Source organism: Condylura cristata, unplaced genomic scaffold, assembly GCF_000260355.1.
Source record: "Condylura cristata isolate star-nosed mole 26May11 unplaced genomic scaffold, ConCri1.0 scaffold00024, whole genome shotgun sequence".
Classification (NCBI taxonomy): domain Eukaryota; kingdom Metazoa; phylum Chordata; class Mammalia; order Eulipotyphla; family Talpidae; genus Condylura; species Condylura cristata.
Window position 1 is genome coordinate 1,302,262 of NW_004567125.1, and position 25,810 is coordinate 1,328,071.

At 49.8% G+C, this 25,810-nt stretch overlaps 1 protein-coding gene across 1 annotated transcript in view; it reads right to left on the bottom strand.

Moving 5' to 3' along the window:
- Positions 1 to 25,810, bottom strand: part of POR (P450 (cytochrome) oxidoreductase) — a 48,937-nt gene that overhangs the window by 13,616 nt on the left and 9,511 nt on the right. Inside the window, exon 2 of the mRNA XM_004688279.2 lies at positions 8,223 to 8,408. Within this exon, the coding sequence (XP_004688336.1) occupies positions 8,223 to 8,395 (173 nt within the window). The 5' untranslated portion in view covers positions 8,396 to 8,408. The remainder of the gene's footprint in view (positions 1 to 8,222; positions 8,409 to 25,810) is intronic.

Here is a 25,810-nt window from a genome sequence, read left to right on the forward strand (position 1 = left end):
CCCAGCGCCCTCGGAACTCCCGCCGAGCCCTGCCTGCATCTGTGGCCTCCAGCCTGAGAATGCGGCAACATCTGGCAGTTCCAGCAGAAGGATTCGGGGCTCGAGGCTGAAACCTCCCGTGATTCTCTGCGTTCGGCACATACCCCTCCTCCCTCTGTATGGACCAAGGGAAGGAGAAAACCTTTCTGAGCCCAAATCGGATCTCCTTGGTAACTGTTTATATCAAAGCGCTTGTTCCCCACATCCTCCCTTTTTCCCATAAAAGAAAAAGGAAGTCCTGTGGGCTGAATGAAGCTCCTCTAGACACCAGAAGGCAGTTGTGCAGGTTGCTATGGCAGGGCTGCTTCTCCATAAAGGAAGCTGCATTGATCCCGAGGCCATAGCATCTGAGGATCATATTGAATTAGATCTGCTTCCCCTCTCCCTCCCTACAAAGAGCTGAGGGCAAGAGACCCCACGGCCCTGGGACCTGTGCTGGGCTGTGTCATCGGGAGCACGCTGCAGCCGTGAGGCCAGCGTGCCTCATCCCTCTGCTACGCAGTGGGGGCGGGGGACACACTGCACGGCTGCTGAGACGTTACCTTCAGGTGCACCCTCCAAAGGCAGCCCGGGCCAAAGAGCCCGTCAGCAGTTGCCAGGCGTGGAGCCCAGACACCATGCAGCTCCGGAATGGAGCACGGGAGGCCCCAGCCAGAGCTCTTCCCTCCTAAATTGGGAGCAGGAGTCTCTCTCGGGTGAGGTTTAAGTCAGCTGCAGTCCCCATGTGGGGAGGCCGCCAGGGAGGGGGACAAAAGCACTGAGTCACTTGGATAGACATGAACCAAGATGCCCTGGGTGATTCATTTATTTCTAGTTCCAGGCAACACTCAGGACTTCTGAAAACTGCAACCCAAACTTAATGTTATGCACAGCAGAACTGATTTCTTCTGGAACTCCCCACATCTCTGGGGAGGTCGGGAGGGGGGACAGCTGCTTTTGAAGGGCTCCTTCCAGAGTGGAGCAGGGGGCGGCACCTTCCCCAATGCCCAGGTAACAGGCACCCAGGTGAGAGGGGGAACAGCAGCTGAGACTCACACTCCACTCACAGAGCCAGGGGCAGGCTTGAGAGTGCTACCCCGGGAAGGGGGTGCCGGTGCCGGGAAGGGGGTACCGTGAGGAGTGCTGGAATTTCCCTTCCAAGGGGGAGGCAGTCCCAGAGCCTCGGCAGAAAGCACGTGGTCTGGAAGCACTGCCTTGGGTGCAAACAGAAAGCGGCTCACTGGAGGCTAAATGAGAACTGCAGCTCTCTCCACCAACAGGCCAGGGGAGCCGGAGGAAAGAACTGCTCTTCCTGCCATGACAGTTGCCTCTGGCAGATGGAAGGTCAAAGCAGGGGTGGGAGTTCACGGTCAAACAGAACAGGGAGTGGGAGCCACTGTGCAGCGAGGGCCTGCTGCGAGCTAGCTTGTGTCGGGAGCTAAGCCTCCCACCCTGCGAAGGAGACAAGGATTTCTAGCCCCTTTGACAGGTCAAGAGATGAGATGCGAGGGAAGTGGAAACGCAAGTCCAGACCTGCGGAGTCTGCCGTGGCCGGCACCCGGGTTTATGCCCATGCCGCTGGCGAGGCTGCATCCGCCCTCCGCTCCGTGTCAGCAGAGCTCAGCCTGCATGAGTCTCTGGGGAGGCTCCAGGCACACTCAGAAGGCGCAGAAGGCCTGGGGACTGTTGGGCCTGGTCATGAGGGTGCTCTGAGCTCACGTGGGCTGTGTGGTGGGCACCCTGCCCCGGAACAGCAGTTAGGGTCGGGCTCAGGCACGGTGCCGCTGTCCTCACACCACAGGGCACTCTCTGGCCTCTCCTGGTCCTAGAGACTCGCAAAGGGACACAGGGCCGGCGTCCTGGGCCAACAGGATGTCCCGGGTCTTGCTGGTACAGCAGACATCTGTCAGAACTCATCAGAGCTTACACTTTGAAAAAGAGAACCTCATTTGCTGCTTGTAAGTTAGACCTCAATCTACCCGAGAGAGAGGGGCAGAGAAGCAGCGAGGCAAGATTCAGCAGTCAGGAGCAGAGTCTGGTTTGCGGAGAGGCTGCAGACACCAACAAAGGCTGTGGTGGCTCCGGCTGCCGGGGCTTGCAGGAGGGTGAGGATGGCGCTGTGTTCCGTTTAAAAAAGGGAGCCTGAATTTTAGAGGGGATACTGCCATACACGCCTCAGATTTCAGAAGAGGGCAGATGAGATGGGTTAACTTTTCTGGGCTCTGTGCTTTGGTGGCTGAAATGTTGCATAATGAAAAGCTCTGTTTTTCTTTAAAGCACTTTCCAGCTTCACAGAGAAGCAGAGGTTATGCTGGGGTGGGGCACTGCCAAGCCTCTGGGGGGGCCTAGCCTGTGGGGGTGCTGTGGCACAGGCACCCTCCCCCCACCCCAAGCAAGGCCCTTCTGGGGTCCGCCACTGAGGGCAGCATCCCTGGGGTGGCCAGATACTTACTTTCTTTCTTTTTTATCAAAACATGTTACATGTCTGGGTTTTTATGTGAAACAGTCAGACACTTTCAATGTTTTAATTTAAAAATATGCACTATTGCTGGTGGGAATGCAAACTAGTACAACCACTATGGAAAACTGTCTGGAGGTTCCTCAAGCTGCTAAACATGGAGCTTCCTTACGACCCAGCAATCCCACTCCTAGGTATCTACCCAAAAGACACAAAACACTGATTGAAAAAGATACTTGTACCCCCATGTTTATTGCTGCTTTATTTACAATTGGAAAAACATGGAAGCAGCTCAAATGCCCAAAAGTAGATGACTGGATTAGAAAGATGTGGTACATATATACAATGGAATATTACTCAGCAACCAAAAAAGAGAAATACATGTCTTTTGCAGCAACTTGGATGGAGCTGGAAAAGATCATGCTTAGTGAGATAAGCCAGAAAGAGAAAGAAAAATACCGGATGGTTTCACTCATAGGAGTATAATGGACCAGGAGAGAAAATAACAAAAATAATGAACAACCAGAGACATTCTGTGGGGGTGGAGTGGGGAATGGGATCAAAAATGGGGGGTGGAATGCACAGGACTACAGGACTACGGTGGTGGCACAGGGGTGATTTGGTGATGGGAAACCCGCGGGGATTACAATCGAGATGAAAAAAAAAATGTGCAAAATGATGTAAAAATAAACTTTGTAATAAAAAAAAATAAAAAATAAAAATATGCACTATGCAAGCCAAGCCCAGTTTCTGTGAGCCACAGTTTGCCCTGAAGGCAGCCACAGGTATGAATTCAAGGGCGATTCTCAGGTTATCTTCACTCTGACAGGCCCTGCATCAAGCTCCATGGATGAGATACACCAGCACAGGTGGGCAAGCTCACACCCTCCTTGCAGGTGCCCATGCTGGTGCTCAGGCACTGAGGGCTCAGGCCGGAGCCACCCCGCCTCCAGCTCCCTCCCACAGAGTGCCCAGGGATAGAAGAAGGCCTGTCCAGAGGTGCAAGTGGACCAGTGGGAGTGAGTAGGCAGAAGAAAACCACTTAAGACATTACTATTACTACTATTATTAAGAGAACATGCTGCTTCTAATTGCCCTCTTTAATAAGTCTGTAATTGCTGTTAAAAACAGTTCAAAAGAACTCCCCTAGGGGATAAACCACCAGATGAGAAGCCTCAATAGTCTAAGATGCAATGAACTTACAAATCTGACCCAGTGTCAACAGGGTTTTTGTTATTTTGTTGGGGTCAGTTGGTTGGTTTTGGTGACACCGGCAAGGTAATTCTTAAGCTTATGTGAATTGAGAAGACTCAAAAAAACTCAAAAAAAAAAAAAAAAAAAAAAAACCAAGAGCATTGTACATGAACAGAGCTGGAGACCTTAAGATGACCAGACATCAAGTCACAAACAAGTACGAAATCACAGAGAATAGAACAGCACAGAGTTGGTGAAAGAGCAAAAAACAGAGAGAACACGACCGAGTCTGAAATGTATCGCCAGGTAGATGGTTACCTGTTCTGTGAACAGTGACGCTGACACGGTGGGAAAGGAAGAGCTATTCCCACATATGGCACATGGAGCTAATGGACGCCCATAAGGGAAAAACGAACCCGAAAGCACCTCCCATAAATGGCCAGTGCAAATCAGCTGCAGCTGGAGGGCAGATCCAGGTTAGACCTGTAACACTGAGCTTTTAGAACACCCTCAAGATCTTAAGCTCAATAAAGCACTAATCCCAAAAGGATAAGGTCAACCAAAAGGTTGACAAATTAGTCTTTAACTCAAGAATGTCTGATCACCAAAAATGTAAAAATGTGCATTGTAGAGGGAGGTGGCATTTGCTGGAGTCACTTAACAAAGGGCGCCTCTAAGGTACGCACTCAGCAGGTCCTCACGGGGTGTCGCGCCAAACAGCACTGAGAAGAATTCCCAGTCAAAACTGAACACAACGGTGTTATCTGAGAGCCTGGCTACAGGTTGCTTTGCCTCAAGTCACAGTTTCCAGACCCTGCTGACGTTAACAAAGGACTTCCTGCCCCCACACAAATATGAAGAGCCCTAAGAAGCCGACAGGGTCGATGGGCGGTCTTGAACAGGCCCAACAGAGGTCTGAGCCCAGTGAGCAAAGGGAAAGGACACAGGCCACTAGAGGAATGCAGGTGGCACTCCAGCAAGCGCTCTCAGAACCACTAAAATAAAAATGCCAGGGTGGGACTCTCCACTGGCACAGACGCTGTAAAACCACTCAGCAGCATCTCATTGAGACAAACCATGGCCCACGGATTCTGCTTCGAAGCTTTTGTTGAACAGAGACTAGTCGGTGTGGGAGCCCAACACCCTGGTGCTGGGGCTCAGCACGAGCTGGCGGCGCCGTGACCCGGGAATGAACGAGCCACGGCTGCTTCTGAGGCTCATCTGCGTAGCGTGGACGTGTCACCCTCTCACTGTTGCTGCTGCCCGGGCTTCTGTGTGTAAGTCACTATTTATTCGAAGTCTGCAGACCACTCTGGGGGAAACATGGTTGTGGGGTGTGCAAGTCTGAGCTCAAGCCAGCACTGCACAGGCTGAGTCAGGCGGCCTTGACCTCCTCAGTCAGCAGTGCTGTCCTCAGCTCATCCGCTTTATTTGAAGGACTCTTGCAAGATGAAGCAAGTGGGGATAACAACAACAATACGTGCCATTGCGAGGCTCACCACGGCCTGTGAGCTGGGCACAGTCTGGTACCACAGATTGCTATTTAATTTTCAACCCCCGAATTAAGTCCTTTTATCCCTGACTTACAGTGGACACAGACTTGGAAAGATGCAGTAAAGGGCAAACATCGGGTAGCCACTATGCGGCAGGGTTCAGACCTTAGTCGTGCAGCTTTAGGGCCCGAACTTGATTCCTGCTCTCTAAAAGTCTCACAGGAGACTGAGCTGGGGGCGGGGGGGCGGAAGCCACGGCAACAACAATACAACACGCGGGGGTGGCTGGGGGCGGGCTACCACACGGCTGGCAGTTCCAGTTCTGTGGGTATAAAGAGGGCTAGAGCTCTGGCATCCTGGCCAAAAGAAGCAGCTAGAGTCTATAAGACACAAGAGCTTCAGAACGTACTTTCCCTATGTCTTGCAAGGCCTGAGAGGTGACGGGGAGAGCTGGACGTGATCAGTATGTGGTCTCCCAGGAGATGCACCGGGCACTCTATGTTGTCACTGGGATGGAAGTGTGAGCTGGGATGGAAGTGTGAGCTGGGCTTCTCTGTTCCACAGACAAGGAAATGCAAGGTCAGGATGCTTATCTCGAGAACCACACTTTTCACCTAAAATACTTTGCCACACCAGGAAAGCACCTGTACCAGCTCCAGCTGGGCCAGGCTGGACCCTGGCTCGCCCAGCAGGCCTCAGGCCTCCCTCTGGCCCTCTGCTGGCCAAGTCCTCTCAGCCGCCAGCCTCTCCTCCCCAATGCATGCCCTCCTGCCCCTCCCCCAGAAGGGTTCTTTCTTAGAGTAGCAGGACCTGTGCTGTGGGCTGAGCCGGACACATCCCGGCCCGACACGCTGCCTGGCACGTGGTGCGTCTCTGGGCCAAGAGGCTCTGATTAGGTGGTGCGCGCGCAGGGACTGCCCAAGCCATGACATGTTCCTTGGTGTCCTTGCTGTCAGCTTCTTGATATGTACACACTGCCGTGGCGGTTCCTGCACCTTTGGGCTCACGGTGCATGGCACACCCTGACATGAACACTGAGCAGCCACGCTGGAACGCAATGCCAGGCGTCAGCCAAAACACGACCTCAGCTAATGCCCACAGAGCCCCACCACCTGCAGATGAGGAAACTGAAGCAGGGGGGTGATGGTCTCGCCCAGGATCTGCCAGGCACTGAAGGACAAGCTTGAGGAACGTGGGCCCTCCTCTCTCACGCGCTATCCGGGTAGCAGGCCCAGGAAGCATTTGTGTAAAAACAGATGACCCATCAGTGGCACAAGACCTGTACTCCTGGCACATCTGCTTTAATGTTTGAAGACACTGACTTTTCCAGGAGAGAAAACTGCTGTGGAAACTAGAACAGGGAATTAGGATTTGGCAGGAACCCTGGCACTCTCCTCACGGGGCTGGGGCCAGGCCCAGGTCCCGCCTGCTCTGAGCCTGAGACCAGCCTGTCTCATGTAGGTTCTGAGGAGCCACCTGGGGGCAGTGTTGCACTAGGTGGCAGGACCTGGTCTGGAAGGTCTCCCTAAACCTGACTGCAGGCCTCTGGGGAGCCCAAGTTTGGGCTAAAACAGAGTCACCGGAGAGCCAGCGATGGTACGAGCTCACTCTCGTGGAGTGGGGGCACAGTCACTCGGCCACCATCACTTTCCAGGTCTAAAACCACCTGTACCCTTATTTCCTTATATATTTTTCTTTATTTTACCTGTTTACCTAAATTTTCTTAAGAGAAAGCTTTATGAAAAGAAAACTAAGACTAGTAATAAAATAGAAAAGGGGGGCAAATCCACCAAGCTGGACTGTGTGAAGCTGTGACTTACAGTAAGAAACCGGGTCTCCGGCCCGGTCCACGCTGGCACGGATCTCCCAAGGCCCTTACAATGTCCCACAGGACAGCGGTGAGGGAGGGGTCTTCTGTTATTCATTCAAGCCCCTTTCAGCCACACTGAGGTGCATATTAATCAAGTGACTTTCAGAAGCCTCTGAGGATGAGGGCTGGTCCCCGGCAGAAACAACCTCATGAGGAAGGAATCGGAGCTCTCAGCCTCATCCCTGGCCTGGATGGGGAGGGGGCTGCGGGCGCTGCCAGAGGCCAGCCAGCTCCACCACCTCTGTCAAAGCCCAGGAGGTGGGGCCCAGGGAGCCTCAGGGCTGGTGAACACATGGAGCTGGGAGAGCGGGTGCTCAGTGGCACAGCAGCCCCACGCCCCCCCCCCTTGGCCGTGAGTCTTCTACCTGGCTGCCCCCGAGTGACATCCTTTAATAATTAACTGCTCACCTGGTGAGCGGATGGATTTCCTGGGCTCTGTGAGCTGGTTAGCAAATGAAGCAAACCCAAAGAAGAAGTAAGTGTGGGAACCTCTCATGTATAGCGACTGGCCAGACGACAACCTGGCCTTGCACTGGCTGTCTCAGGTGGATGTGAGGGCTGTCGTGTGGGCCAGAGAACTGCTGGCAGACATCCGACTGCTAGCGAGCTCGGAGCGCGTGCGAGCGGGGGAGCACGGTTACTTTGTACCCGTCACTTCCCATCTCTAAGCTTGGGATTGTGCTCTTCATTTAAAAAGAGAAATTAGCAAGTCTTAGGTAATAAAGGTACTGTACATCAACAAAGAGCACCTCTCTCCCTGTCAGTAATGAAACGAGTTGACAGGAAATTGCAAAAGCAGTAACAGCCTCGCTATGGGGTGTTGTGCAAACATCTGTGGAGTGAGCACAGCCCGAGTGAGGAGGACACAGAGTGAGGAGGACACAGTGCTCGCCATGGCTCTGCCTGGGGCCCTTTCTCTGGCAGCACCTTTTACACACCTGTGCCCCAGGTTATCTGTAACATGGTGTCACCCCTTCAGAATGGTCCCTCTGAAATGCAAACACATTAAAAAAAACAAATAAAAGAGCGCCATGTCCCCCCCCCCAGACGCTGTGTGAACAAAGGGATCACAAAAGCAGCTTTGAAGCAGAGGCCACCAAGCCAAAAGCCAAGACTGGACCCCGCTGCACAAGGAGCCCGAGTCTCCCTGCTCGCTGCAGAGGGAGGAAGCTGCAGCAGCGTCACTTACGTTGTCTGAATTTTGGTGAACTCGGGGACTTCTTCTTTTTTCTTTCTGAAGAGGAACCAGTAGGTCAGGAGACCGACGATGAGCGAAAACAGAATCATGTCTGTCATGCTGAAGAGAGACACTTCTTCAGCCGCAGCCTCAGACGCGGTGGCATCCATGCTGGAGTCTCCCATGCCGACCACAGCACTGCGGGAGGCGAAACAACAGGCGTCAGCAGGGAGCCCGCTGGGAGCCCAGGGCCCGGGCTGGGTCTCACGTCACAGGGCTGCGGCGGCGGGCAGCATGGTGGGGCGGGAGCTGCTGGTTCACAACACGGGACCAGGCCCGCGGGAGCAAACAGCCCCGTGCGCCGGCGCAGGCCAAAGGGGGCGAGCGAGCGCGGACTCCCAGGGCTGCGGCGCCTCCTCCAATCCCCACGGACGCAGTGGAGAGCCGGTTCCAGACCAGGAGGGCTACACAATCCCCCCCCTGGCCGTGTCCTCACCCCTGCTCATTTCAAAGGTCTTCAGGCCTGGATGGCTCCTGGAAAATAACCACTGGGCCCTTGGAAAGTACCCCGATAAGCATGTCTGCATTCCTGAGACCAACCTTGGGCCCCTTGGAGAGTTTTCAGTAACGAGGTGACCCAGGGCCCTGATCACAATGTACCAGTTGGACTCCTGGGGTGCTGGGGCCTGAGTAGGTAAGTGGGTACCTGGTGCCTGCAACACTAGATCCAGTAAATCCTCGGATGCCATGGCCTTGCCAGCTGGCAACACTTCATATGAGATGCCAGACAAGGTTGCCAGGAGAACGAAGCCCCGACAGTGTGACTGCGGCGAGGGGACAGCTGGGCATGGGCGTCTGGTTTCATCCACCTCATGGCGCCTTTTCCTGTGTGAGTTTGTCTGTACCCCTCAGCTGTAATAAACCATAACTGGAAGTGAAACGGGCTTTTTGAGGTCCGTGAGCCCTGGTGAATCACTTAACCAGAGGGTGGTCTTGAGGACCTCCCACACACTGACTTAGCGCCTCTGAAAGTTACTCAACGGGTCCCTGCACCTTTGAAACCTGCCGGCAGGCAGCTGTGCGTGCGATGAGTCAGCAAAGGCCAAAGCCAGAGTGCCAGTTAGAACCTCAGCAGGCATCTCTGCCAGGCAGACCGAGGCTGACGCGGCTCCCAGACCTCCGTCACTCCATTTTGTAATCACTGCTATTACCAATGGCCTGCTTTCACCACAACTGGGCTCTGCGGCTCAGGCGTGCCTTAGTCATGCCCCGGCCTCCGGCTCGGGCAGGTGGCTCCCACCTCACTCCGGCAGAGCAGCCCTCACGTCTGAGGGCGCTGGGCGGGGCCCTGCCGCTCTGCAGCCCGGGGGGCACATGCCCTCAGGCTGGGGTCTTCATGTTTCTCACTGGCTGGTGCGAGGTGCTTCAAAAGGCCGAGCGTCTGAAACATATCAGCCTCAACTGACATGTGACATTAAAGGACAAAATTAACTCTGAGCCCACGGAGAGGACTGGTTTATATTTAAGTGTTAACTTATCAACACATGTAATGTTTACTCAACATTAGTCATGTCTTTCTATCCAACCCTGTTGTGTTGTCTGTCACACCCACAAGCCTCCTGTCACGCGGCTGTGATGGATTCTGGAAGGACCTGTCCCACAGGGAGCCTGGCTGGAACCAGCCGGGGCTCTGGTCAGGGTGGATATGCGGACACACTGGTGGCCCTAGCAGAGCCGGTCACTGGACACCAGGCCCACATTCCACCAACCCTCTCCCTTACTCTGCCACTGGGGGAACCAGGGCCCACAAAGCTACAGGGCTGTTGCCTGACCCTGGTTTCCACCTACAGCACTTTCCAAAGTCCTGGTGTGCCAGAGAGCAAGGGAACTGGCAGAGCGGCCTCTGACTCTCCCATTCTCGCCAACACCACACCACCCGTAGCGGCTCCTAAAGGTGAGCCCTCGCACTACAGCCAGAGTCGTCGGATCACGTGCCCCGATCAACCCCCTCACATGGTCTCCCATCATGCTGTGTACAGACAAGTCCTCACCTGTCCAGGCGCCGTGTGATGCGGCCCCTGGAGACCTCTGCCACGTCTTGCTTACTGCTGCCCTCTTTCCTCACACAAGCCTCCAGCCTGCTGCAGGGCCCTTGCGTATTAATGCGTATTAAAGAATCTGGACGTTCTACTTCTAATCTAGTTATCTGCAGGGTTCTCTCCTTCGCTTGGTTCAAGCCTGCTCCCACGTCATCTCAGAGAAACTGGGCCTCACCGAGGCATTTGGTCATCTGGCCACTGGCCCTCCCTTGCCCCCTCACAGCACGATCATCTCTGCCACTAAGGCACGCGTTTCCCCCACTGGCTCCCTGCTTGCCTGAAGAGCTGGCCCACAAAAGCAGGGGCGTTGTTCACAGCCCCGCAGATGATGAATATGGTGGTTAGTCATCCACTTGGTGAGTGGACGCAGGGCGGAGTACTGGCTCGGCCTGCCTGGCACGCGACGACAGCCAGCTACACCTGAGAAGCACGATGCCCATACAGCTTCAGGGCTGTGCTTGGGAGGCGACGATCGTGCTTCTGCATTCTTGCTCTGTGTCCAGCACCTCAATTACAGCTTCCTTCAGCATCCCCGGTCTCCCCAAGTTCCTGCACCATGGCAGAAATGCCCAAGCGCTGCTGGCGGAGAGTGGACACTGCAGCAGGCAAGCGTGGGGGTCAGGGGCCCTGGGCTCCCACCATCACAGTGGACACTGCCAGCACTCAGAGCTGGGGTCTCAGAAGAACTGAGAATGTCCCAGCAGCTTTGACTCTGAGGCATGAATCTTCACATGGGTAAAAGCTGAGAGGAGCGATGGGAAGGACTCTGGTGGTCACTTAATCCCAGGTCTCGATCTACAGTGGGGAACTGGAAGCCCCAAGGGCATCAGCAGCTCAAGTCCATGGCAGAAATAGGTGGGGGGGGGGGCTGTGTTCAGGACCCACGTCCGAGTGGGAAGGCTTGCTGCACCCCTGTCTCCCCTGTTCTGCTGGAAGCTCCTTGAGGAGGAACAGTTTCTTAGGGAGCTTTGTATCCACCATGGTGGGGAAGGAAGGACGGGCAGGTTGGCAAGAAGGAATTCACCTGGGAGGAAAGCCCAGCTCTGCTCCCCTCACACTCCAGCCTGCGGCTGGAGCTGCCAACACGCTGCTGAACTGTCACTGAAGTCACTGCTTCCCACTGAAGTGCACACAATCGCCACCCGCCCCTGCAGCTTGCACTCGGTGCCCCCAGCCAGGCCTCTGCCACGGGCCTGTGATGCTCTCCTTCCAGTTGCTTCCTACCTGGTCTTCAGACCTCAGCACGATCATCACTTGTGTGGGTCACACTGGTCTGGCACAGTGCTTGGCACACAATCTGGCGCTCAGTATGACCCATGAGTGAGTGACGGGTGCACATGAATACACGGCACACAGGATGTACAATGAACATGCAGTGCGCAGGTTCAAAAGACATGCGGGGCTGGCAGCACGTCCACTCGGCCATCGTGTACAACAGATTTCCAGCCTTTGTTGGCCATGGGGCCCCTGGAAGCTCAGTGCAGCCTACAAGGTATCCTGAGGCCCAAAGAAACACCTAATGATTCCATTTATAAAGTAGTTAGCACCAAATAACCTGGAAAACCAGGCTTTGCAAAGACAAAAAGTTATCAAAAGTAGATCAATGTAGATCTGATGTTGAATCTGTGAACCAGCTAGTTATTCCAAGCTAGTTATTCACATGGAACTGAGATGTGGACTTTCACTGCAGTTAGACACCTCTGGGTCTGCCACACGCTGAGAAGCCCTGGCACAGTCTGTGAACCAAGGACTCAGACACACGCCACCCCGGCTCTGAAATGCCGTGGCGGGGACAATCAGGACACACTGACGGCTATCCTCTGTTCTGTCCTCTGCGTGGCAAAGTGACCAAAAGAGTGCAGCCCCCCCCAACCCCCCGCCCCAGCACCTTTCTGATCTGGAAGGATGTTTCAGTATGTGAGTCATTTCTTTTTTTTCACATTGAGAAGTAGGAACATGAGACAGTGCAGAGCACATGGGACCAGAAGCAGCGTTTGTCAGCAACAAACAGACCCCACCCCCAAAGTGAAATGGATTCAAAGAGCAGCATCAAGACCAGGCTCTTGCCACAGCCCTGGCAGCAGCTGGCTGAGAATCTGGGCAAACCCCTTCCTGGCCATAGGATCTGATGTCTTCACAAATTAGACTCAGAAATGAGGTATGACAAATAGAGCAGCCGAATTGATTCTCTCCACCCCAAATAGAGTAGATCAGATCTGACCTTTTAGTACAAATTAGATCTGCATGTAAGAACTTTCATTTTCATTGTAAAAAATAATATAGAGAGAAAAGGGGTCTAGAAGAGAGGAAGGGAGGGAGAAAGGGTAGGTGAGAGGGAGGGAGGGAAGGAGAGAGGTTGTTAGGGAGGGAGGGAGGGAGGCAACAGAAAGTCTGACATTATTCCTCCTGAATTTCAGCACTGGGCAGTTCCCTGGCCAAGGGCAGCAACTCCAATCCAGGTCCTGCAGCCCACAGATAGCTGAGCACACTGCAGGATGGACAAGTGACTGGCCGAAGCCAGGGCCAATGGCAGGAGCCTCTCCAGCTCCTGAAAGGGAAACCAGGCAAGAAAAGAAGGGCCTTCCCCATTTGACTCTTTTATAAAGTCATCGTCCAGGAAGTCTTTGTGGCTTTGCATTTACCATACCAACTTCAAAGGTGAGTAAGCAAAACCCAGCAACTGACCCAATGCTGAAATGACAGTGAGTGGAACGAGGACGGAAGCCAGCCAGCCTAGTGAACCCCAGTATGCAATCACCAGATAAGGATCTAGCGTCCCACCCCAGCGCTGTGGGGACCAGGAATGCACAGGGCCACAAACCTCTACTAAGATTTAGTGGCCTCGAGATAAGGGAAAAGCCCCAAGGAAACAAAGCCTGCTCTTGCCTAACAGCCCATCCTTCACACACCAAGACGTGCTCAGGCAGCGGTGACTTTTGGGGCTGCTCACGCAGGTGCCCCAAAGAGCAGCTGCTATACCCTACTCCAGCGGGAGTGGACCGCAGGCTTGTTATCCAAATCTAGACATGGCTGGCATGAATTCTTTGGATTTATCCTATTTGGGATTAGCTCGGCTTCTTGAATTATAGGTTTGAGAACGTCGAAGCCAGAGTTTCTTCAAATACTTTCTCAGCACTACAGTGTCTCTTCTGATGACCTAAATGTGTTTTCTTACGAGCCCCTGATGCTCTGCTTTCATTTTCTTTAGCTCAGTTTCTCTTCATGGTTTGGATTGGGTAATTTTTACTATTCTACCTTCAAGTTCACTAGTGATCTCCTCTGTTTTCTCTACTTGACTATGGTGCCATTCACTGTTTTTATCTTTGTTACTGTATGTTTTAATTCTAAGATGTCTGTTTTGCTCTTCTTTCAGTCTTGTATGAACAAGATGCCTTCCAGCAACTGAGTCATCTTGAAGCTGGTGTCTGCTGATGGTCTCTTCTCACTCAAGTCCAGATGTTCTCAGACTTAGTATGGCAAATGATTTTTCTTTTTAAATTGTATCCTGGAGACTTTGGGTACTCTGTTATAGCTCTCTGAATCTTATTTAAACCTTGTCTTTTATCAGCCTTTTATCAGTCTCCTCTGCCCCCATGCTGGATGCTGGAGGGGTGGAGGGCGCCAACTCAGTGCGGTGCTGTCATTAGCAGGCGCACTTCAGTTACAAGGCCATGGGGAGGCCAGCTATGGCGCAGTTTGAGGTCTGAACAAAGAGGTAAGATGACCTAAAACAATCAAAGAAGGGGCACCCAGAGGCCAACGTCTCAGCTGGGCTGTGAAAAACAACCAGTCAGATAAGGGAAATAAGAGAAGTTCCAGGGGAGGCAAGTGCTGAGGCCTCACCCACGGAAGCGCATTTGCTGCGAATGCAGCATGTACCGAGGGACGCGCCTGGATGTGTGGGCAGTGGACGTCAAGGTGAGCTTTTTAAAGAGAACTGAGGCCAGTGTGTAAAGGGCCCAGAGGTCCTCTATGTGCCGAAGGTCTCTGGGCCCTGAGCAGCCAGTGATGACGGGGAGGATATAGCATGACTAGAACAATGGCTGTGCCCACGGTACCAATAGCCAGCGCTCTAGCCAAGCCCTCCGAGACTAGAACACAATCGGGCCGCTGTTCCGAGCAGATGGTCAAGTGCCCCCACGAACACGCTGGTGGGGATGATCTGGAGACACATGACTGGCCCTGCGCCTGAGGCAATGATGTGAAAGAGGAAGGCAAACAGGAAAGCTGGATCTGTGAAAGTATGACGTGGCCAAAAGTAGACAGAAGAGCGCATATCACTCAGCACAAATCGAGCTGACGAAGTCCTACTGGGGCTGAGCGCTGGAACACAGCTGCTCATGCAGAAGCACGGGGTTTGTCCCAATCAGCCTCGTGCGGCCTCAGACCCCTGGCCAGAATCCATAGTGCCCCGAGCCCTTGATATTTTATGTATATAACTTAGCAACATAATTAAACTTAACTCAGAACTATTTATGGCCTTAAGATACTGCATAGGACTTCACATGGTTCATCCTCCTGATAACCTTTTGGCTTCAATGAATTCTGACTACAAATATGGAACAGAGAACACAGAAGTCAGAGGTCTTAGTTTACTCATGTTTGGGGCAGGCCGACCAGTTGTAAAGTCTTCTGCTTCTAATGCATCAGCAGCAATAAGGGAAGACAGTCTGATGAGCGCCCAGGAAGCCACCAGAACCCCACCAGCACCACCGGCAGGGCAAGGTATGGTTCCCGTGCTGCGTCCACACCGCAGGCCTGTGGCTCAGACCGTGATTCTCCTTTTAGCAGGCAAAGGGAAGGCCGAAGGCGCTGTGCACAGCCTCCTGAGCCACGGTGCAGTCAAGGCCCACCGGGGAGTAGCAAATGGGTTCTACCCTCAGCATCAAAGGCAAACACAGGCTCATAATCGGGACTCCCCAGGGTGGAGCTACCTCCAAACAATGTGACAGGGGAAACAGAAATGGAATTTGAGGGGACTGCCCTAGAGAACAGACAATGTGGAGACAGCCTCTGGGTAGTCAGGAGGGAGAGGTGTCTGAGTGGGAAAATGGAGCCTGGTTGGAGATCACAGAGTTAGGCACCATCCAAGAAGAACTTTGTGAGTAAGGAGCCTGAAAGAGAGAATGGGTAGTTGAGGGGTGTGGCCCCGTCACTGTGGGCGTGTCAGCAGAAGACAGGGTGGTCTGGGCTTATTGGTAACCAGGGTGCCTGCCCGCTGAAGGATCTAGGATGCAAACAAGTGGTCATCAAACTTGACTAGCTGGATGGTGAAGCGGCAGGAAGAAAACCCCGTCTCTGGCCTGAGTCCTACCTCTCTTTCACTAAGCCTTGTGAAACACACACACAAGCATGCACAGTGCTAATTTATTTAAACAAAAGCTATGAATATGAAAAGAGATGATGGAAATGGTGATAGTTGGCCCCAAGTACAGGCTAGGGATGAGGCATGGCATGGGGGCTTGGCAAGTAGGCAAGGAGGAGGACAGCACAACCTTCCCATTAAAAAATTGGCCCCAGGCGAGAAAATAGTAATAATGATGAACAGCTATATGCCTGAGACATTTTATGGGGGTGGAGTGGGGAATGGGATCAAAAACGGGGGGGGGGGGGGGAAGTGCACTGGACTATGGTGATGGCACACGGGTGCTGTGGTGATGGGACGCCCCCGGGGATTACAACTGAGATGGAAAAGGCACAAATGATGTAAAAATAAACGATTATATTATTAAATAATAATAATAAATAAGTGGCCCCAAGAACAGTGTGTGCTTCCTGCGGAGCCAGGCACACCTTCAGGAGTAGAAGAGCACAGCACTGTTACATCTGGGCTGTCACCAGGCCCCAGAGTCTACACAGCCAGAGGCTCCTCGGGGAGAACTTCCCCGCCCTCTAGTTTCCAGAGGGAGGGTTCCTGACGTTCCCTCCCCTCCCTAGTCCAGGCACCTCAGTTGAGCAAGCAGCCCCTGCCTGCAAGGCCTCCAGAGACAGGGACTCACCACCTCCACCACAGCCCCACTGGCTCAAACGTGACATGCTAGAGGATAAAGTCAGGCCAGAAGCTGAAAATCCATGCAGCTATTTTCTCTCTAGGGGTTTCCTGCATCTTTTTTATACATAAATTTATTACACACACACATATATATACTCCTAAAAATGTATTCTCCTTTGTAAAATACTTGATGAGGACCCTTTATCAAGTTATATTCTCTGGTTATCTGTAAATTATTGATTTGCTGAGCCAATGTTTACTTAGTTCTCTATTCTTGATTTATTGAAATGTCTGCTGGTCTATGCATACTCTATATATGAGAGAGATGCAAATATGAAAGAGGGAAATGCGGAAAACACCACTGCTGTGCATAAGTCCACAATCTGGCCACGGGAAGAGAGCACCACAGTGAAATGCTGAAAGCCGACACAATCAGTGTTTACCAAGTGCGGTAAAGCACACGGAAGCAGGCAGAAGCCTGCCCTAGGGAATGGGGGTCGCGCTACACATGGGCTATTTCAGCAGGTGGCGCCCAACTTCTCCCTTTGCTAACAACAGTGACAGAGGCAGCCCATTAGAAAATGGCCAGAGATGGCACCTTAGTGGTATGTTACTGTCTCAGCTGCCTCACAGGAAATCACTGCTGTCTCCTCAATGATGACATCAAAGCTCAAATGGGTTTAAATGGTTTGCCGGAGGTCACACAGCTAGCTGGCAAGTGGTGGTCCTTGGATTAAAAAGTGTCTCTATTTCTGAAGTCCATTCTGATTTCCTCCCGAAATACTACTAATGGAAGCACCTTTAGACAAAAAGCTTTTCTCTTTAAAAAAAAAAAAAGAGTAGTCATTTCTCAGCTAGATTTGATTTTGTTTATTTTGCTTTTAACTCTTGATACAAAGGTTGCTTTCAAATAATCAGACTGATGGGAAGGAAATGAAGACGTAAGTAACCAATATAGGAATAAAGGGGACATCATGGGATTCTGCAGTTATTAGGAATAACCTTATACTAACATTTGTAACATAAGTGAAATGGATGGATTTCTTAACAGACCCACTCCACCAGAATCCTCCCAAGAAAATGGATACCCTGAAGAGTTCTCCAAAAGAATTCAAATTAGGCCCTCCCTGGTGGCGCAGCAGGTTAAAGCACAGCACGAAAGCTTAGGCCACTTCCACATGAGTTCGATCCCTGCCTGCCCCGGAGGTGACCACATGGCGCGGCAGACCTCTCCTGACCCGCCCGCTGCTCCCCTCAGCAGTGTACTTCGTCGATCTGCCTATTCTGCTCCCCACTCTGTCTCTGGTGAATCCTCTCACCACCCCTGCACCTCTGGCCTGTTCCCCAGTTCTGTATGCAAAATAAATAAATAAAAGCCATAAAGCATTGGAATAGATTTTAGCAGAGTTTGCAAACTTGAGGCAAAGTGACTGTGACAGGCACAGTGATCTTAAAAGGACCAGCACGGTCATCCTTCATGAGGACTGAATGAGAAAGCTAAGGAAAAGGTTTTAAAAAGAAATTTCAAACAGATGGACAGACAACTTTGGTCAGAATATGTCTTTTGACAGCTGCCATATGTGGCTCAGCTCCAGGATGATAAAATACCTCCAAAACTAGCTGGCCAAGTCAACCTGGAGGTAAGCAAGTCTGACCTCCTCTAAGCAAAAATAAATCTCACCCACATAGCATGGCAGACTTCTGTTTCCTCCACTGCTCCCCTCAGCAGTGTAATTTGTCAATCTGCCTGTTCTGCTCCCCGCTCTGTCTCTGGTGAATTGTGTCACTCCCTGTACCTGTGGCCTGTACCCCAGTTCTGTATGCATAAATAAATAAATCTTTTTTAAAAAATAATTATATTTCATCCTGAAGTCATTAATACAGTTTTCCAGAAAAATAACCCAGGAGGTTATGGACATGGAGAAGGAATAAGGACTTAGATAACTATCACCACAGCCGCCACGGTAGTAACTGTTTCACATAGAATCAAGAATACTAAAACTAGAGGATGAAAGTTCAATGACAGATATTTAGATGACGTAGGGAACTCTACAGGGGGAGCCTGGCTGACCACCAGAGCCAGGTCAACCTTAACAGCTGTAACAAAATGACAACAACTGCTGGTTGATAGGGTGTGCTGTGACTCAACACCATGCATGTGACATTCTGTCAAACACACATAATCTGAATCCTGTTATGAGGAGCCATTTGACAAATACAGAGACATCCTACAGAGAAATAAATGGCCTGATGTCTGGAAAGATGTCAAAGTCATAAAGATAGACTGAGAAATTGCTTCAAATCAAAAGAAACAAGAGAATATTCTAGTATGGCGGTAGAGGTAATCTAAGTGCAATAAATAAGTAATCTGCAAATAAAGGCATCTGTGGCAAAATATGACTAGGCAATGTGCTATATCATTTCCTAGTGTTGATTAGTATACTATGGTTACTTAAGAAAATGTTCTTAAATTTTAGAAAATAAACACTAAAGTATTTTGAGGTAAATAAATACCATCATCTTAGAATATTCCTGCATCAAAGAGAATAAATTTTAAGACTCTTGACTTCTTGTCAAACTATTTCCAAATAGCGATTTATCTTCAACATTTCTTGGCAGCTTTCTCTCTGCTACAAAACTCACTGCACGTCTGGAAGGAAGGCAGTAGCTGCAGAAAGCACTATGCTCACAAAGCTTGAGGGAAACCAAGTCAAAACCCTCAACACAAGAATCAATAAGTATTTCAGGGCATAGAGGGCATCAAGTCCCGGAGGTGGGCGAGAGAGAAGCCCCGAGTAGACGCGAGCCCAGCAGGCCCTCTGAGCCACGGAACAGTCCCAGGAAGTGAGACCCTCACACTCCCTTCTGAGGTGCTGGTCAGAGGAGCTGCTGGCCAAGCTCCTGCCTCACGCCAAGATGAGGATCACAGTCTGGGAACACAGGTTCTCGCCCCTCAGCCCTGAGCCTGCTGCCTGCAACTGCTGGCGGGAGACTGTGAAGGCAGGATGGTGGGAGACACAGGAAGGGAGCGTCAGGGTCCTGGGAAGTACAATTCAATGGCCATTTACACAATGCATGTCTGAAACTGAGCAGATGTTTAAACTCCTGATGCCATAACATTTACACACACATACCTTGCAATCTCGCTAAGCATTGGTGTCTCCATCCCTGAAATAGAGGCAGTATGTCTACCTGACAGGAGCTGTTGCCAGAATTACATAAGACAACAGATGTGTTGAGTTGGTGAGATCCCACATAAAAGAAAAATGTCAAAAGTGCGATTCTTTTCTGGGTGCAGTGAGCTGGATGTGCTCACACTGGGAGGATGCGGGGAGAGGTAGCAGGTTTCACTTAGTGCCCTGGAAGTCAGTCTAGGTGACTCACCGAAGTGCCTAGATTTCCTTAAAAGTTTAGAGAAACATGAACTGGACAAACCCAAAAACTCTAGACAAAGCCAGCCTTTCTGAAGGAAAACAAGGGTGTGGGTTGAGTCCAACGCTGCCTTAGAAGGAACCGCAACACCAGAGGGCTTGCCTGGAGGCTCGCCGCAGGCCTGGCTGGGGTTGAGGCGCCAGCGCCCTTCCTCACTGGTCGCCTGGTGAGCGGGGGCACAGGCAGTCTGAAACAGTCTTTTAACCAAGTTGATCGGTTCAACTCAACTGGCAACGGGAAAGCTTAGTTTATGTCCAGGTGAGCTCACTCCATAGATGGTGCAATGTGAAGTCCCTCGTGGGGAGGTCAGAGGTTAAGGGGGGACAGAGGGCCCCAGACCTACATGAGGGAGACTGGGGCAACACCTGGCAAGGGCAGGTGCAGAAGGGGAAGATCGGCGCTCTGGCCTCGCAGAGCACGAAGGCTAGGACTGAGCTCCTCCGAGCCCAGCGCTCGGCCCAAGCCCCTGCTGTCACTGGGCGGTGCTGGCGCAGTCTCTGCAACCCCCACTGACCACACGGAAAACAGTGACACCTTCAGCCACACTTCCCTCTTTGCTCTTGTACTTTGGGCTTTGCTCTTGTACCCAAGCCTGTACTTGTTCCAACTCATATGAGTAGGAAAACAAGACCCATCTACCCTTCAGGGATTCCATTGCCACGACAGCACTATGTCAGGTCTCAAATGGCCCCATGCTCGTGCTCGTAAAGAGCGGGCACACTGCTTGTTCATCATCGGCTGACCCTGGAATGCCTCCACTTCAGTCAGATTGAAGGAAATCACGGTGACTTTCCGAAAGTAACATGTGAACTGTAACTAAAATCATGACTTTGCTAAAAAAGACATGGTTTCACAGAGGAGGGGCCATAACATTGAAAGAAGCAGACCATCTCATTAAAAATTTTTCTCTAGTCTGGGATTACAAAACAGTATTAGTAGAAAAACTACAGTGAAGGGTGTGGGAGTTCAAAGAACCAAATTTGGGTAATGACTTTACTTATACTTTACTGACCAAGTTACTGAGCCTTAGCTAACAAGATGGGCTATAAATACTTGGTTGGCTTTTGTGCAAATGCTGCCTGTGCAAACATTCCACAGAGTACCCCGAAGTATGGAGGTTGGCCCTCCCTGGTGGCACAACGGGTTAGGATGCAGCACTGCAAGCTCACTGAAGCCACTGCAGTTTGAGTTCAATCCCCGGCCCCAGAGGTGACCCACATGGCACAGCAGACCTCTCCTCACCTGCCTGCTGCTCCCCTCAGCAGTGTACTTCATCAATCTACCTGTTCTGCTCCCCACTCTGTCTCTGGTGAATCCTTCATTGCCCCTGCACCTCTGACCTGTACCCTAGTTCTGTATGCATAAATAAATCTTTAAAAAAAAATAATAAGAAATACGGAGGGAACAGCAAAAGAGACATTACAAAAGACAAACAGACACCCACTGATTGGGAAAAAAATTTCTTACACAAAACTAGTAATAAAGGGCCCTCCCTGGTGGCGCAGCAGGTTAAAACACAGCACTGAGAAGCTAAAGCCACTTCTACATGAGTTCGATTCCCGCCTGCCTTGGAGGAGACCACATGGCGCAGTAGACCTCTCCTGACCCGCCCACTGCTCCCCTCAGCAGTGTACTTCGTCGATCTGCCTGTTCTGCTCCCAACTCTGTCTCTGGTGTAGCCTCTGTCTTTTGGTGTAACCAAAAAAAAAGAAACACATGTCCTTTGCAGCAACATGGATGGAGCTGGAAAAGATCATGCTTAGTGAAATAAGCCAAAAAAGGAAAAACACCAAATGCTTTCACTCATAGCAGGAGTATAACGGACCAGGCAAGAAAATAATAATAATAGTAATGAACAGTTATGTACCAGGGACATATTATGGGGGTGGAGTGGGGAATGGGATCAAAAAACAGAGGGGGGAGGGAAATGCATTGGACTTTGGTGATAGTATAAGGGTGATTTTGTGATGGGAAGCCCAAGAGGATTACAACTGACATGGGAAAATGCACAAAATGATGTAAAAATAAACTATTATATTATTTTTAAAAATACAAATGTATGTACTCTGAGAAACAAGTGAAAATATGAGTGCACAATATGAGTCATGGGCTAACACGTGACTTTTTTCTCAAATATTTTCATGGCTTGTTTACAATAAAAAGCAGATATCAAACATTCCCAAATATATCCTATTAAGAAATGTCTAAAACAAACAAACAAAAAAGAAATACGGAGGGTGATGTTGAGACCATAGTCAAAAGTAGTAGGAAGAATACGCTGGAGGCTCGTCCACCTTCACCAGGCCCCACAATGCCCAGCACCAGGCACGTTACACAAGAGAAGACACACTATTTGGGGAACGTCCTCTGCCCTCCTGACAAAAACAGGCAGTTACTTCTGTGCCAAGTGAACAGTACAGATGGTGGGTGACAACTCACATCTGGGTGAGGCTGGCATGAACCAGGGTAGGTTAGGAAGAGCTTCCAGATGAAGGGAGGCACAGAATGGCAGGTGACAGGGAAGAGCACAGAGAAAGGCCTGAAGGGACAATGGAGGTCACAGCTCTTTAAAAAGAATTGTTCAAAATAGCTCTGCCCATTTATAGCTTTATAATTTTAGGTAAATCTCAACTTCCCTTTAGTCACTTCCCTTTCTACAATGAAGTATCAGTATCATCAATAACTCCAGAAGTAAAAAAAAATACAACCCAAAGCCCAAATATGGGTTAGCAGTGCACTTGCTACGTGGAGACACTCCAGGAAGTTGGGCTGCTCTCCCTCCTGCTGGGTTGTTTTCCCTCCTGCTGGCTTGCTTTCCCTCCCTCCTGCTCTATGCTCTGGTGCAGAAGCAGATTAAAGATACAGTGTCAGCTAGCACCCAGGATCTTGGTTTCTAAACACCATTCTCCAACAGAAGGAAGCAGGACTTCTCAAAGAAACAGATACCAGGTCTAGGACGTGGAAAATGCTCCCATGAGTTTGAACCTCTTGTGGTGTAGTGAATTAAGGAAATGCACAAGAAAAGATGAGGCTATCCAAAGAGCCAGGAGACAAGTTGAAGGAGTCCCCATTGGCTAAAGCTAGAACATTTTAAGCAACCAAATAAAATTACTGGATATTTCTTTTTTGGGTGGAGGGATAATTCATCTCTAAGACTTTCCTTCTTCCCCAACTCCTCTAAGATTTGTGTGCGTATGTGTGTTTGATAAAATACACGTAACACAAAATTTAACATTTTAAATCATAAAATGCTGTGACACTGAGTACATTTAAAATGTATAATCATCAGCACTGTCTAGGTCCAGAAGGCTTTCATTACCCCTCAGGGAAATGCTGTACCCATTAAACAGACATTCTCCATTGCCCAGTCCCTGTTAACCACTAATCAACTTTCTGTCATGAATTTGCTGATTACAGACACTTCATAAAAATGACTCACAGCATAAGTATAAATAAGTGGTTCTTTATGTCTGGCATAAAATGTTCAAGGGTCATCCACGTTGCAGCATGCATCTGCCCTTCATTCTTTTCTATGGCTGAGTAATATTTCACGGTATGATTATATCTTTGTTTAACCGTTCATCAGGTGATGGGTACTTGGCTTGTTTTCATGGCTATTATAGATAATGCTGCATTCATGTTTTTAGTGATCTTGGATATATAACAAGAAATGGGATTGGTGGGTCACACGGTTCATTCTATACTTTATGAACTGAGGAAATACCAAACTGTTTTCTATGTCACATGGTTCATTCTATACTTTATTTCCACCACCAGTAATATACAAGTATTCCAATTTTTCCTCATATTCACCAATACTAGCTATTTTCTGGTTTTATTTTAAATAGTCATCCTAGTGGGTGTGAAGTGGTATTTCATGTGGTTTAGATTTGCATTTTCTTAAAAGCAAATGATGCTGAGAATCCTCTTATGTGTTTGCTGGCTAGTTGACTATCTTCCTTGGAAAAATTCAGTTCAAGTCCTTTGCTTATTTTTAATTGAGTTGTTTTGTTGTTGTTGAACTATGAGACTTCTTTATTCTAGACACTACGTCCTTATCAGATATATAATTGGCATACATTTTTCCCATGATGTGCGTTGTCTTTTTCACTCTCTTGATAGTGTTCTTTGGTAAACAAATGTTTTAATTATAACAAATTCCATAGGTTAGGTAAGCTTAAACAAACATTTATTTCTCTTGGTTCTGGGCTGGGAATTCCAAGATGAAGGCATCAGTAGATCCAGAGTCTGCTGAAGACTTGCTACCTGGTTTGCAGACAGCAGTTCTCCAGTTACATCCTCACATACAGAAAGAGGAAGCCAGTGCTCGTGTCTCTACCTCTAAGAGGACTAGGCAATCAGTAATGGTCCAGTTTCCTAGTTTTCCCTTTCTTGCTTATGATTTTGGAGTAATGTCCAAAAAACCATTGCTAAACCTAAGGTTTTCTGAGTGTTTTATAATGTTAGCCTTTACACGGTTTTTCCTTGAGTTGAGTATTGCACAGTGTGAGGTAGGAATCAGCCTCACTCTTGCAAGTGAAGGTGTGCGTGCGTGCAGTCGGCCCCAGTCTCCTTTGTGAAGAGACTATTCTATTCTTTCCCTGCTGGATTCTTACCATGGTGCTCTTGCTGAAAATAATTAACTAAGGACGTAATGAGCTTATTTCTAGATTCTCAGTTCTATTCCACTGATCTATATGTCTATCCCTAAAACAGTACCACACTGTCTTGATTCCTGTAGTTTTGTAGCAAGTTTTAAAGTCAAGTATGAGCCCTCTAATTTTATTTTTCTTTATCAAGACTGTTTTGAATCTTAGGGGTTCCATCAATCCCATAGAAATTTTAGATTAGTTTTCCTATTTTGCATAATAAAAGACCATCAGGATTTTGGTTAGGACTGCTTTCAATTACTACATTGCTTTGATGGTAACAATCTGGATTGGACTGCCTTCTAGTCTATGAACACGAAGCATCTCCATTTGTCCAGCAATCTTATTTTCTTTCAGCAATGTTCTGACATTTCTGGTGTAAAAGTTTGACACCTGGCCCTCCCTGGTGGCGCAGCGGGTTAAAGCACAGCACTGAGAATCTAAAGCCGCTTCCGCATGAGTTCGATTCCCGCCTGCCCCGGAGGTGACCACATGGCGCGGCAGACCTCTCCTGACCCGCCCGCTGCTCCCCTCAGCAGTGTACCTCATCGATCTGCCTGTTCTGCTCCCCACTCTGTCTCTGGTGAAGCCTCTTGCCGCCCCTGAGCCTCTAGCCTATACCCCAGTTCTGTATGCACAAATAAATAAATCTTTAAAAAAAAAAAAAAGTTTGACACCTCCTTGCTTGAATTTATTCCTAAGTATAGTACTTTTTGTTGCTATTGTAAGTGGAATTGTTTTTTTAATTTCCTCTTGAATTGTTCAACAGCAGCAGTGAAATACTTATTTTTAACCATAGAATAAAAATCCAAGAGTCCATACTGATAATATTCAAATAAATAAATAGAAGAGAAGGGACAGTTAGCTCTTTCTCACAGCAGAAGCTCAACTAATAAATGTAGAAAGAGAGAGAAAAATAGAGAATTACAATTAGGCAAACACCACAGTAATAACCGCTGTGGGTACTATCTACCAATTATCTACAAGAATCCCTGAGAGACAGGATCTGCATCTCTCAAAATATCTCTTCCTAGACACTACAAAGACAAGACCTCAAACTACAAAGGGAAATCAGCGACTTCACAGTGGAGAACCCCTGCTGACCTGCCAGTCTACCCAAAAGGTTGAGGTAGGCCTCCCCGACACCCTGCGGCACTCCCAAGAGGACACACCACACTGTGGCATTCTTTTAAAGATTTTTTTAAACTTTATTTATGCATACAAGAACTGAGGTACAGGCCAGAGGGGGTTGGAGAGGATTCACCAGAGACAAAGTGGGGAGCAGAACAGGCAGATTAATACTGAAATACCCTGCTGAGGGGAGGAGCAGGCAGGGCAGGTCTGCTGCACCATGTGGGTCACCTCCCTTGCTGGGGATTGAACTCGTGCTGCTCACAGCATGGCTGTGGACTGCTTCACAGTGCTGCA